This window comes from Branchiostoma floridae, chromosome 13 (genome assembly GCF_000003815.2).
Source record: "Branchiostoma floridae strain S238N-H82 chromosome 13, Bfl_VNyyK, whole genome shotgun sequence".
Taxonomy (NCBI): Eukaryota; Metazoa; Chordata; class Leptocardii; order Amphioxiformes; family Branchiostomatidae; genus Branchiostoma; species Branchiostoma floridae.
This window is the reverse complement of record NC_049991.1, coordinates 16,600,776-16,612,455: the sequence shown is the minus strand read 5'-3', so window position 1 is coordinate 16,612,455 and position 11,680 is coordinate 16,600,776. Positions and strand designations below refer to the sequence as shown.

The 11,680-nt window shown below is 40.8% G+C and overlaps 1 protein-coding gene across 1 annotated transcript in view; it reads left to right on the top strand.

Moving 5' to 3' along the window:
• LOC118428563 (E3 ubiquitin-protein ligase rnf213-alpha-like) overlaps window positions 1-11,680 on the top strand; it is a 62,756-nt gene that overhangs the window by 11,308 nt on the left and 39,768 nt on the right. The window contains exons 20-36 of the mRNA XM_035838659.1: window positions 771-1,009; window positions 1,368-1,450; window positions 1,981-2,114; window positions 2,615-2,701; window positions 3,098-3,223; window positions 3,703-3,866; window positions 4,679-4,907; window positions 5,815-5,985; window positions 6,346-6,575; window positions 7,034-7,162; window positions 7,646-7,802; window positions 8,061-8,131; window positions 8,746-8,878; window positions 9,276-9,383; window positions 9,781-9,866; window positions 10,267-10,455; window positions 10,880-11,003. Of these exons, the coding sequence (XP_035694552.1) occupies window positions 771-1,009; window positions 1,368-1,450; window positions 1,981-2,114; window positions 2,615-2,701; window positions 3,098-3,223; window positions 3,703-3,866; window positions 4,679-4,907; window positions 5,815-5,985; window positions 6,346-6,575; window positions 7,034-7,162; window positions 7,646-7,802; window positions 8,061-8,131; window positions 8,746-8,878; window positions 9,276-9,383; window positions 9,781-9,866; window positions 10,267-10,455; window positions 10,880-11,003 (2,460 nt within the window). The remainder of the gene's footprint in view (window positions 1-770; window positions 1,010-1,367; window positions 1,451-1,980; window positions 2,115-2,614; window positions 2,702-3,097; window positions 3,224-3,702; window positions 3,867-4,678; window positions 4,908-5,814; window positions 5,986-6,345; window positions 6,576-7,033; window positions 7,163-7,645; window positions 7,803-8,060; window positions 8,132-8,745; window positions 8,879-9,275; window positions 9,384-9,780; window positions 9,867-10,266; window positions 10,456-10,879; window positions 11,004-11,680) is intronic.

Here is an 11,680-nt window from a genome sequence, read left to right as displayed (position 1 = left end):
GCTGTCTCTAACAATCTTTGTTTATTCTAATAAAGATTGATTTAATGATTTAGTCCCTTGGTTGGTTGGTAAAATTGCATGGATGTTTGGTTAGTTAATTGGTTGGCTGCTTGATTGGTTGATTGATTGATTGATTGGTTGACTGCTTAATTGGTGAATTGGTTGGTTGGCTCCTTGGTTGGTTGGTTAATTTAGTTGGTTCATTGATTGGTTGATTGTTTGAAAACTGCTATCAGATAAACTTGACAGTTGATGATGGTAGATCCAAGGTCTTGTGGATAAGCTCAATCATTATATTAAGTTATCCTGAGTTATTTGTATTGTAAATAGTTGACACCTGACGTTTGGTTATTTAAGTTTGACCTTTGATTTCAATTTTGATTCAGTTGTTGTGATTTTGTGTTATTTTATGTTGGGGTCTCCCGGCCCCCCAGGAGGTATTGAAAAACGCCAATAGGCGATGTATTTTCCTGGATAAATAAATAAACTGAACTGAAACTGAAACTGAAACATTTATCTGCAAGGTCACATGTGAACTGGCACCAGAGTAATTAGTTACATCACTGATGAAGATGTGTCCAGAGAGATCTCCAAATACAATATCTTCAAGGATAATTCACTCCTGATAGTTCACTCCTGTACTATGCATACTTGGTGGGTGGTATACAAGAGATCTGTCAAACACACATTTACACAGTCAAGTAATATGTAACCCCCCAGATAAATGGAAATGGCCAGTAAAATAAAAAGCCAATTGTTATATATAACAGGTCCATGGAGGTGTGAAAGCAGAGGACATCATACGTAAGGTGGAGAAAGCTCAGCAGACTGCCCGGTTCAACAGGGACCGGCACAACATCGACACTGTGCTGTTCTTCGACGAGGCAAACACCACAGAAGCCATTGGTCTGATTAAAGAGATCATGTGTGACGGGACGATAGCAGGGCAGCCGCTCAACAGGCAACAGGGCTGCTTGAAGATCGTTGCAGCCATTAATCCCTACAGAAGGTAAGTTTTGTAGTTAAAAGTTGTTGAAGATTGAATTTGGGGGGACCATAGACCAAAAAGAATACGATATATGCAGGTAGCTTGGGTGTAGAAATCTTACCTTGCTTTCGTTATGAATTGTTTGATAAATGTTCATGTTGGGAAGTATCACTGTAAGGTAAAGAACAGTCTTTTAGCAGAGGCTACGTATTGTAAATGATTTTATGAGCTTGTGACACAACAAAATGTGTTACCGTAATAAACCGAAAAGTTTCTTTGGCCTGGTGTAAAGGAAATGTGTATGAGAAGAGAAATGTTCCTGATGTGTAATGTAGTACTCATTTTTCATTGTTAAAGTACTGTTTATTTTTCTCCTCAGACACACATATGACATGATCAGGAGGCTGGAGGAGGCAGGACTAGGCTACCATATCAAGGCTACAGAGACAAAGGACAGGTTTGGTATGTGTGGACTGTATGCAGCTAATCTCTAGAGTAGTTCATATGCTTGTAGGAAAATCTACCTATGATTGGTTTGTATCTGACAAATACGTAGATCATCATCATCACATTGTTCTGTGCCAGTACTGCAGCCAGGCCACAGCCTTCTCATTAGCTTCTAGCAGGTCCCAGTTGGAGATGTTGAGGCCTAATATGCAGTCCTGTGTAATATGCCCATATGCCCATAGTTTTAGTAGGGTGACCGCAATGACACTTGTTCACCTGTCCCTATTTCAGTAGGTAATGTTTCTGTTCATATCTACTCCACTCCTAGCTCTGTTCAGGTCTACCCATTCCATCCTGGGTACATCTTTGTAGGTGAGTGCCATGAAGAAGGGACTCACAAAGGGTCTGGAGAGATTCATTTGGTTGAAGAGTGTCGGAAGCAGTCCAGCGATCTAGTCTGTATCAGACTCCTTAGAGTTCAGACTCTATAGCTCTGTCATGAAGCTCTTGTAGATGTAAAAGTCGATACTTGATATATCCATTAGGTCACATCCCTTTGCGCCAGCTGGTGTACCGTGTGCAGCCCCTCCCGCCCAGCATGCTGCCTCTGGTCTGGGACTTCGGGCAGCTCAGCAGTGACGTGGAGGAGAAGTACATTGTGCAGATGGTCAACAGATGTGTAAGCTTGCCTGATTCTTCTCACAAACGTTCATCTGTGTTGATAAATGACAATGATAATGGAAAAAAGACTTTACCTTAGTCAACAACACAACAAGATAGTTGGCACTTACCCAAGTTTTGAACAGAGATGGGGCGATATAGGGTACCTGGCATCTATGATCCATTGCTGCAGTCACGTGTCTTCAACGGAAGCTGTAGTAGAGGGGTCCATTTGTTTAAAGCCTAACTATCGTTAGTATTAGTTAGGTCAAGTTTTTTTTTTTCGTAATACATTCCTGGTTTTCTCTTTACAATTAGATATTACTGCTAAAAGTTACTGCTACGTTTTTTTAGCAAATAGCACTCATTCTTCCAGACATCGTAAAAGATTTATTCCTGAGAGAGCTCTAACTATTGTTATGCCTATAAATACTTCAATTGAGTTACGTATTGCAATAGTTCCTGCAGTCATGTTTGTTTATAGATGATGATTTCTTTTCCCCCTGTTTCATTTTCCAGGTAAAAAAGCACAGCCTTCCAGCAAATTCCACAAAGGTTGTGAGCGCTGTACTGGCCGCATCCCAGAGATACATGAGGAGCAAGAAGGTAATAACCTTAAGAATCTGCAAATTTTTGACTGTTTGACACCAGCGTACGTTGAGAAATGAGCCCAGCACTTCCAACTTACAATTCAGTTGAAACAAATCCCTCTATACCCCAAGTAAAACATACACATTAAAAAAAAACTGTACAATATCAATTTATCTCAGTCAATCAGTCCACCCTACTACTATCAAGGAGATTGCTACAGTACAATCTATATTAGCCAGATATCCGTCCTGTTCTAGCAGCGGCACTGCTTCTATGACCTTCAGCATATCACAGTCATGTGACTCAGTACGGCAGTGAGAAGTAAGCTGTTCAGTTTTATGAGCATTAAAAAAAAGAATTACTGAATTGCATAATAAATATGGTTTTAACTATAGCCAATGTTGTGTCTAGGATGAGTGCAGCTTTGTGAGCCTACGTGATGCAGAGAGAACACTGACTGTCCTTTGTTGGTTCTACCAAATGTCTGGTAAACTGAGGGAGCTGATGCCAGATACAGGCAGGAGCACGAGGGCAAATGTATGTACAGCTCTCATTATCATCTAGCAAGATCTTCTCATTATTCCTCTACATTTACTTCTGCACATGATATCACACTACCTCTACCAGACAAGTTTTACCTGCACCACTTTCTCTTCCTTGCCTTTAGCCCATGAAAAAAACAAGTTTTGAAAATGTTCCTAATTGGTACAATTTTGGATCTTTTTATCTGCAGTATTCAATGATAATGCAATGTAAAATGCAAACCATTTTGTGGCTTACTGATGGCAGTAGGTTACCCAAGTGCTGCAGGCGTGGTCTAGTGCAGAATAGTTGTGACAGTAGACATCAGAAATACCTTCACATCTCTAATTTTACTTGCACTATCTTGTAGGGGGTAATTCAAGACCTTCTACAATGTACATGTTAGTAATTAACAGCCACAATGGACATCAGTAATCTTTTTTCTTCATGGCTATCTTACTGACAATACCCACATAACCCCAATATTGTCGCAGGCACACATATCTGACTTCACCAGAGCTCTTGTCCTTGCCATCGGTGTGTGCTACCACTCCCGCCTGGAGACACGGAAACACTACAGGAGATACGTGGCACAACACTTCACAGAGCCCTGCCAGCTCCCCCAGGGACCACAGACAGTTGAACAGGAGATAGACAGGTATGGTGAAGTATGATTGCTCCATCCAGTTCCAGCTTTTGGAAACACTAACACAGCTATTATCCGAATGAAAGCTCATCTGTGTTGGTAAATTCCATAGTGAAAAAAGTTTAAACTTTGTTCCAACACAAAAAGAAACTCACCATAAATTTTCGGCCAAAGACCTTCGTCAGATGAATGACTCGCTGAACTAATGTGATGGTGGCTTCCCAACATTTATGATTCGCTGCTACCTGACGTCATCCAACGACTTCCGGATTAGTTCAGCGATTCATTCATCTGACGAAGGTCGAAGTCTTGAGTCGAAAATTTATGGTGAGTTTCCTTTTGTATTGGAACAAAGTTTAAACTTTTTTCACTAACACAGCTATTATTTACCCCTCTAATAGACTGTAGAGTCAGATTGTGACTGTTCTTTCGCCGGTTTTTTTTTAAGTATAGTAGCCCTCAAATGATATAGGACTTTGATGTGGTATGAGAAGCTTCAAATGCTGCTTCAGCCAGCGTCTAGCTGGTATCTTGATTGATGGATCAGTGTCTGATATGTTTTATGGACTGCAATGTGAATGTATTCGAAAAACTATGTGTAAGAAGGTGACTCCTTATTTTGTGTTTCTAGGCTTGAACCTGAACTGCATAAATGCAGAAATGTTCGCGGTGGATTAATGTTCACGGTTTTCGCGGTGACCACTTCACCGCTAACTTAAAACCACCGCGAACATTTTTCTATTATGGTATTAGACGAACTAAGGTATGCAAGATTCATCGAGCATGTAATTTTCAGACAGATAAGATCCTTTTCTCCCCTCAAGATGCCAAGATGCGTTCCTTGATGAGCTGAAGGACCAGCTGGGAGCGAACATCGCCTGTAACACAGCGCTGAAGGAGAACGTGTTCATGATGGTGGTGTGCATCGAGCTGCAGATCCCGCTCTTCCTGGTGGGCAAGCCAGGCAGCTCCAAGTCTCTGGCTAAAACCATTGTGGCAGATGCCATGCAGGGAGACTCAGCGCCTTCATCGTTGTTTAAAGGACTCAAACAGGTAGGAACTATGTTTGGCTGTCTGGGACACACAGCTTCGAGTGCCCTACTAGCCTTTGGCTATTATGAAGGGCTAGCAATGCTGACAATGGCAAAGGCAATTGGAGTTGAGGTTTTGACATGGACAGAAGAACTATCACACTGCCCAGCTTCAGGAAGTTTGTGGTGCAGTACATCATCATCATGTCCAAGGTCAGCCCTCTATAAATAATGACAAGTTAGAGTGCCATTGTTCAAAACATGTCAGGCTAGTAGCCAGCTGGCAACTCCAAGTCTCTGGCCAAAACCATCGTGGCAGATGCCATGCAGGGAGACTCAGCGCCTTCATCGTTGTTTAAAGGACTCAAACAGGTAGGAACTTCGAAAGTGGAGATTTCTTTTTGTCAACCAGAATGCCTCTTGCCTGTTGACGTTTCGATGTCTGTCAGTCACCTACATTGGCTGCATGTTGTGGCGAGAGGCAGAACTCCACTTGGAAGCTCTGAGGTTTGATCTCTAATATCCTATATGTTGTACAAACCTGATGAAATTATTTTCAGAAGGTAGGAACTTGGTTTGGCTCCTCTGGGTGCAAAGCCAGGGCTTCCCAGGCCAACTGGCCTATGGCTATTACGAATGGCTACCCTTGCTGATTTGCGGGCGTTACACAGGAGTCCAAATATGGTCTTTTTTTGAACGAGATTAAGGCCTTCACTTGATGAAAATCTTCCATTTTGAAAAATGGCCAGCAATGGCAACCGGTGACTACAGACCTAAAACTTTTAGATATTTGTAAGTTGGGTCCAAGGCCCTATCACCACACAATTTGAGGAAGATCATTTTGTTTTAGTTTGGCCACCCTATGCTTCATGCATCATCTTAAAATTTGTCAGCTGTGATTTTTCAGTTCTTTTTTATGTTCATTTCAGGCCCAGATGGTTTCCTTCCAGTGCAGCCCGCTTGCCACACCAGAAGGCATTGTGGGAACTTTCCGCCAGTGCAGCAAGTTCCAGAAGGACAAGGACCTGTCCCGCTTTGTGTCTGTGGTTGTGCTGGACGAGGTGGGACTGGCAGAGGACTCCCCCAAAATGCCCCTGAAGGTCAATATCTTCTCAATACATGTTAATTTATTTATTTCTGTTTTCTTTATACAGGTTGAACAAATTCAGTGCTTACCGCACTGCTTTCCAGGCATTCCCTGTACAGAATAACATACACTGAATAGCATAAATAAAGAAATAAAAGAAACAACAAACCAAAGTAACAACATATACACAACTATCAATCAGAATAAATCGTCAACTAAAGTTAGTATGGCAGCCCGGGTCATGATCAGGAGGTCAGAGATCAGCAGTTATGTCTTAGCACTTTCTTGAACGACAGGCCAATGTTCAATATGAAAGTGCATAGAATTAATATGGCTTTAACATGCTATTGTGTTTTCAACGATTGTAACACAGACCCTGCATCCGTTGCTGGAGGATGGGTATGAAGAGGAAGACCAAGAGAAAGAGGATGAAGAAGATGATGATGGTTCAGAGGAGGAAGAGGACCAGGATCCGACCAGGTCCCACAAGAAGGTTGCCTTTGTGGGGATCTCCAACTGGGCTCTGGATCCTGCTAAGATGAACAGGGGCATCTTTGTGTCCAGGGGGAAACCAAGGAAAGAAGACCTGACCAAGAGTGCTAGGTAAGTTTCCTTTTTCAGCAGCTGATTTTTCAAGTTTCTCTGCATTTATAGGCAGGAATCAGGTCTTTGGAATCTCTTGCAAGCTGAAGCTCTTGAAGGTGCCTTTTACCTTCTAGTCAAAGTTTTATTTCCATAGTCAAAGATTTTTAGAGACCTTACATTTGTACGGGAACAATCATTAGTATTCCCCACTTCTAGGAAGAGCATTTCTCTTACCAAATCTTTGAAGGTTTTATCAACCCCATCAGGTACATACTTTTAGACATAGTTCCGGTGTTTGGAATCTTATATAAACCATTGCAAATGTTTTTAGACACTTAGAACATATGTATAGGATTGTTTTTTTCTACAGCTGAGAAGGGCAAAACATCTCTTACAAAATATTTGGATAATTTCCACACTTCTTAATAACCATTAGGGATTTTCTTGACATTGACTATAGTTCCCCTATTCCCCAGGGGTATCTGTGAGAATGACCACCATGTCCTGGCCAGAATGAAGACTCTCCTCCCTCACCTGTCTGAGGCCTACCTGAAGCTCTACAACAGCCAGGACAGGGAGTTCTTTGGCCTTCGAGACTTCTACAGGTAAAGTTTTTCTATCTGTTCCCAAGCCATTTTACTTATGGGGATTCGAAGAAGCCATGGCCAGGAATGATGAACAGAAACTGAAGGAACTTGTGAACTATGGGTTGCAGAAATTGTTGCAAGATGCATTGTACAATGTACCAAATTTTTTTACTTAACACTTTTGCTACATTCTCCTTGTCCTTAGGAATACAAGAAAAGTTGTTAATGATTAGTTGATGTCCAATATATAGTAAACTCTATTACTATTTATCTGCCAGGTAACAATCATGTTCATGTATACATGTGTCTACCACCCTGAAAAACTGCATCTTAAGAGTTATCCATTGCAGTGTCTCCCAGTGTAGTGCACTCCTGTACTAGAGATCTCTCAAACACGCAGTCTGTTTTTCGAACTGTCGGATATATTTAATCTACTGGATAAAAGTTAATGGAGGTTATGTGTTACCAAGACATAGTCTGAAGATTGTTCATATCTTACAGCCTGGTGAAGATGGTGTATGGTTTCTGTAAGACGTCGGAGAGACCCCCCACCAAGGCTCAGGTGGTTCACGCAGTCCTTAGGAACTACGGTGGCAGGGATGACATGGATCTTCTGCAGAAGTTTGGACAAGTTGTAGGGACACTCCCAGATGAAAAGGTATGACTTTGTTTTTCATGCAAACTTATGTGTTATTGCAAGTTTATGACATCATATGGCATTTGATTTTGCATGCAAGCAATTGTCTACTGGAGTCAACTAAATGTAAACAGTAGAGTGGAGACTTGTAAATTATGTTTTGTATAATATTACAAAGCACAAGCTTCGCACCTTGCACTTTTCACAATGATTTTGCTTATTTGAGGTGAGGAGTTTTGTGGTGGTGAAATGGTGAAAACACGATTGTTGTTGCTGCAGCATGCTGATGATCCAGACTGCACCCCCAGTGGCCTGATCAGAGCAAGTGTTCACGGCATGCACTGTGAAGGGTAGGACTCAATTAGACACATGGAGCCTTGAATACTAATTGTCACCCACTAGTGTAACCACACCTGACACTGTCCTTGGTGCTGAATTGTCCTGTTTTCTTGTACCTGTGTACCTATTACATTCATGCTCTTCCTTACTATTAAAACCATACCCAACACTGCCCCTGGTGCTGATTTGTCTTGTAGTGTATTGTTCCTACATTCATGCTCTTATTTGTGTATAAAACTGATTGTTCCTTTGACTTTGTCAAACATTTTTAAAACGATGTTTACCCAGAGAGCCATTACCGGATAATTCTTGCAATTGTTCAATTCATTGTTGTAAAATGTTGTATGTTTAGATTTTATAGGCTATCATTAGCTTCATACCTCCTAAATGTTGTAGTTGATGTTGTCGTTCACATTTTTTAAGCCTGTAAGCTATTAATGTCTTCTAAGTGTTGTCCATTGTCCCCTGTTGTTCCAGAGAGAGCTGTTACTTGATGGTCCTCTGTTAGATGTATCTACCAGGTCACATACATGTATATCCGCCACCAAAAAAGCGTCCAAATAGATGTCCAATGCACAAATTTTTTACATCTTGTAAGTGTTGTCCTTTGTCCCTGCTCTTTCAGTGAGAGCCGTTACCTGATGGTCCTGACCCAGAACTACGCAGCGCTGGGTATCCTGCAGCAGGAGTTACTAACCATGTCTGACACTGTCATCATCTTCGGCAGCAGCTTTCCTAAGGACCTGGAGTACACACAGGTATGGGCACAGCACAGGGGTTTGAATGGAGGAAAGGATCTGCCCACTGACAGTTGTGTGAACTGCAGTTTAAGTCATCTGATTTTATTTAAACCAAAGACATCTTATGCTGTTGATGATGACATTAGAAAGCAAACACAGTGTTGGTCAATAATTTGGGAAAAAATGTTTGTCACACAAGGCAAAATCAAATTTTGCTTGACAGGTCAAATGAGTGTCTTATGAAAGCCAATCTTAAATTATTTTCTATGTATCATAGACTTTTTTTGCATTGTTGTTAGAACGTAGATGAGTATAGATACTAGTCATGTAGTGGATGTTTTTGGTGCAGGGACAAAGGTTGATACCTTATGATTTTATTGTACGATAATTATGATTGATGATGTTTCCTTGTCAGGTGTGTCAAAACATCAACCGTATCAAGGTGTGCATGGAGACAGGGCGGACAGTGGTGCTGCTAAACCTGGAAAATTTGTACGAGAGTCTGTACGATGCTCTGAACCAGGTGAACAGGCTTGCATTGATTTTCACTAATTGTAACAAGTAGGATTCAGTAGGTTGGTTATTTAACAAATATTTCATTATTTATTTAACAACCAATATTTTGGATCAGTTTCAATGTTTGTTTATTGTACAGCATCAAGCCCTGTGTAAGACAGCAGACATGCTATTGTAATCCCAGCACTAATTCTAAAATTTTTGTTCTGAAATAAGAATGTTGAACTTGTTGTGACATGGAAGGATAGCACTGTAAACTTAATTCAACCCTTAAAAGTATTGGATATGTTGTTACATTTGGCCTGAACTTGACAGGTTAAAGATTGAAGGATATTAGAACAAAGTTGTTTTTATCTGTGTTAAGAAGTATATATTATGTTCTTTAACTGTTTTCCTCTGTGCAGTACTATGTGTACTTTGGAGGACAGCGGTATGTGGATCTTGGCCTGGGTACACACAGGGTCAAGTGCAGAGTCCATCAAAACTTCAGGTAAAACTTTTTGCTATCACAATCACGTTACCTCATCATCGAAAATAAAGTTATAATGTTTTTGAATGCTTTGATCTACTACATTGTAGATAAAGATAAGTTTATATTTTTATTTCTTTAATATTTTGTACCTTTATCTTCTATGTTTTATTTTCCATCTTTTATTTTCCTATGATATTATTCTACTAGACAGTAAACTTTTAAGTTTCATGTTTCATACCTTATCTTTCACATCTTCAATTTTTATTTACCTTTTATAAAGTCTTTTTTTAAGAGACTTGTAAAACACCATTAAGCCAGACAAGAAAACTGTGCTTTGAACTCTCTTCCTACCTAACTACATGGAGATATCCAAGGATAAACATTGTGAACCATGCTTACAATATCCTTAATTTCCCAGGCTGGTAGTTGTGGCAGAGAAGGACATAGTGTACGAGAGGTTCCCCATCCCCCTGATCAACCGCCTGGAGAAACACTTCCTGGCGATCTCCACCGTCCTCACCCCCCAGCAGAAGGCCATCGCACACAGGCTGGAGACGTGGGCAGAGGCTTTTGCCACACGCAGGATGGCGCCTCACGAAACTGTCCAGTAAGTTTGCTTTCATTGCATAACTTGTGAACAGTTTCAAGGCATAACAAAGTATTGGACAATAAATAAAAAGCTATGTAAGACCAGAATGACAATTTTGCTGCACCCAAACAACATGGAAAGCATTCAAATACATGTAGCTCAAATACTCAAAACCGCACCCTATGGAGAAAGTACGCTCACTGAGTTGACCAATGCAACAGCGTTGTGGGAGGATCTAAGATCTAGGGTAAGGTCAAACACTGGGGATAATCATGTGGGTTTGATAAATGCTTGAGTGTTGGTGCTTTCTGTCATGGGACCCCCCTCTTTATCCACTGAAACTAAACAATACAATAAACCTACGTGTAGTTCCTTGTAACTTTCCCTCATCACTACTAACTTAAAGTCTCCCCATCCTAAATAGACTGTTAACATGTTTCAGGCACAAGTACACCGTAGGAGATGCCTTTATTGGCTACCATCCCGACACGGCCGCTACCCTGGTGTTCCAGGTCTGCTCTGAGATGAGTGGGGTGGACACAGACGACCCTGCTCTGGAAGAAGAAGTGAGTTTGTGTAATTTTTTTTAATCAGATGTCAATAACTCACGACCTACCAAATGCAAGGCAAGCAGTTTACCAACTCAGCCATTGCACCAGTTTTCAGCACAATTAAGAGGCTCTGTCTGTAAAAACCAAGCATAGGGTGGCCAAACTCAAAAAATCGATTTTCCTTAAATTTTGTGTGGTGGTAGGGCCTTGGTCCAAACCTACAAAAATGGCAAAGTTTTAGATCTGCGGTCACCGGTTGCCATGGCAACGGCCATTTTTCAAAATGGCGGATTTTCAGCAAGGGAAGGCCTTGGTCGCGTCCGAAATAGGCCTCTTTTGGACTCCTGTAGCCCCCACAAATTAACTGATATTTTATTGATTCTCGGATATGTTATTACCCATATTCTAATGAAAAAAATGATATATAGTGATGCTCAAAATGTTTTTGTAGTGAGGTGCAGCAGATGTTTGAAAATGATGTGTTTTCGTGAATTTCCAAAATTGACAAAAATCAATTTTTTGACCATTTTTATTGACCATTAGGTCATTTACAGGCAAATCAATTTGCTTGATTTTTGGCACAGTTATAGTTTGAACCTTTGTATACATCATATGTAAAAAAAAGTTTGGGCCTTTTACGTATCGAACCGTGGTGGCCCCGAGAGTAAACCAATATTTCCATTCAAGAAAAT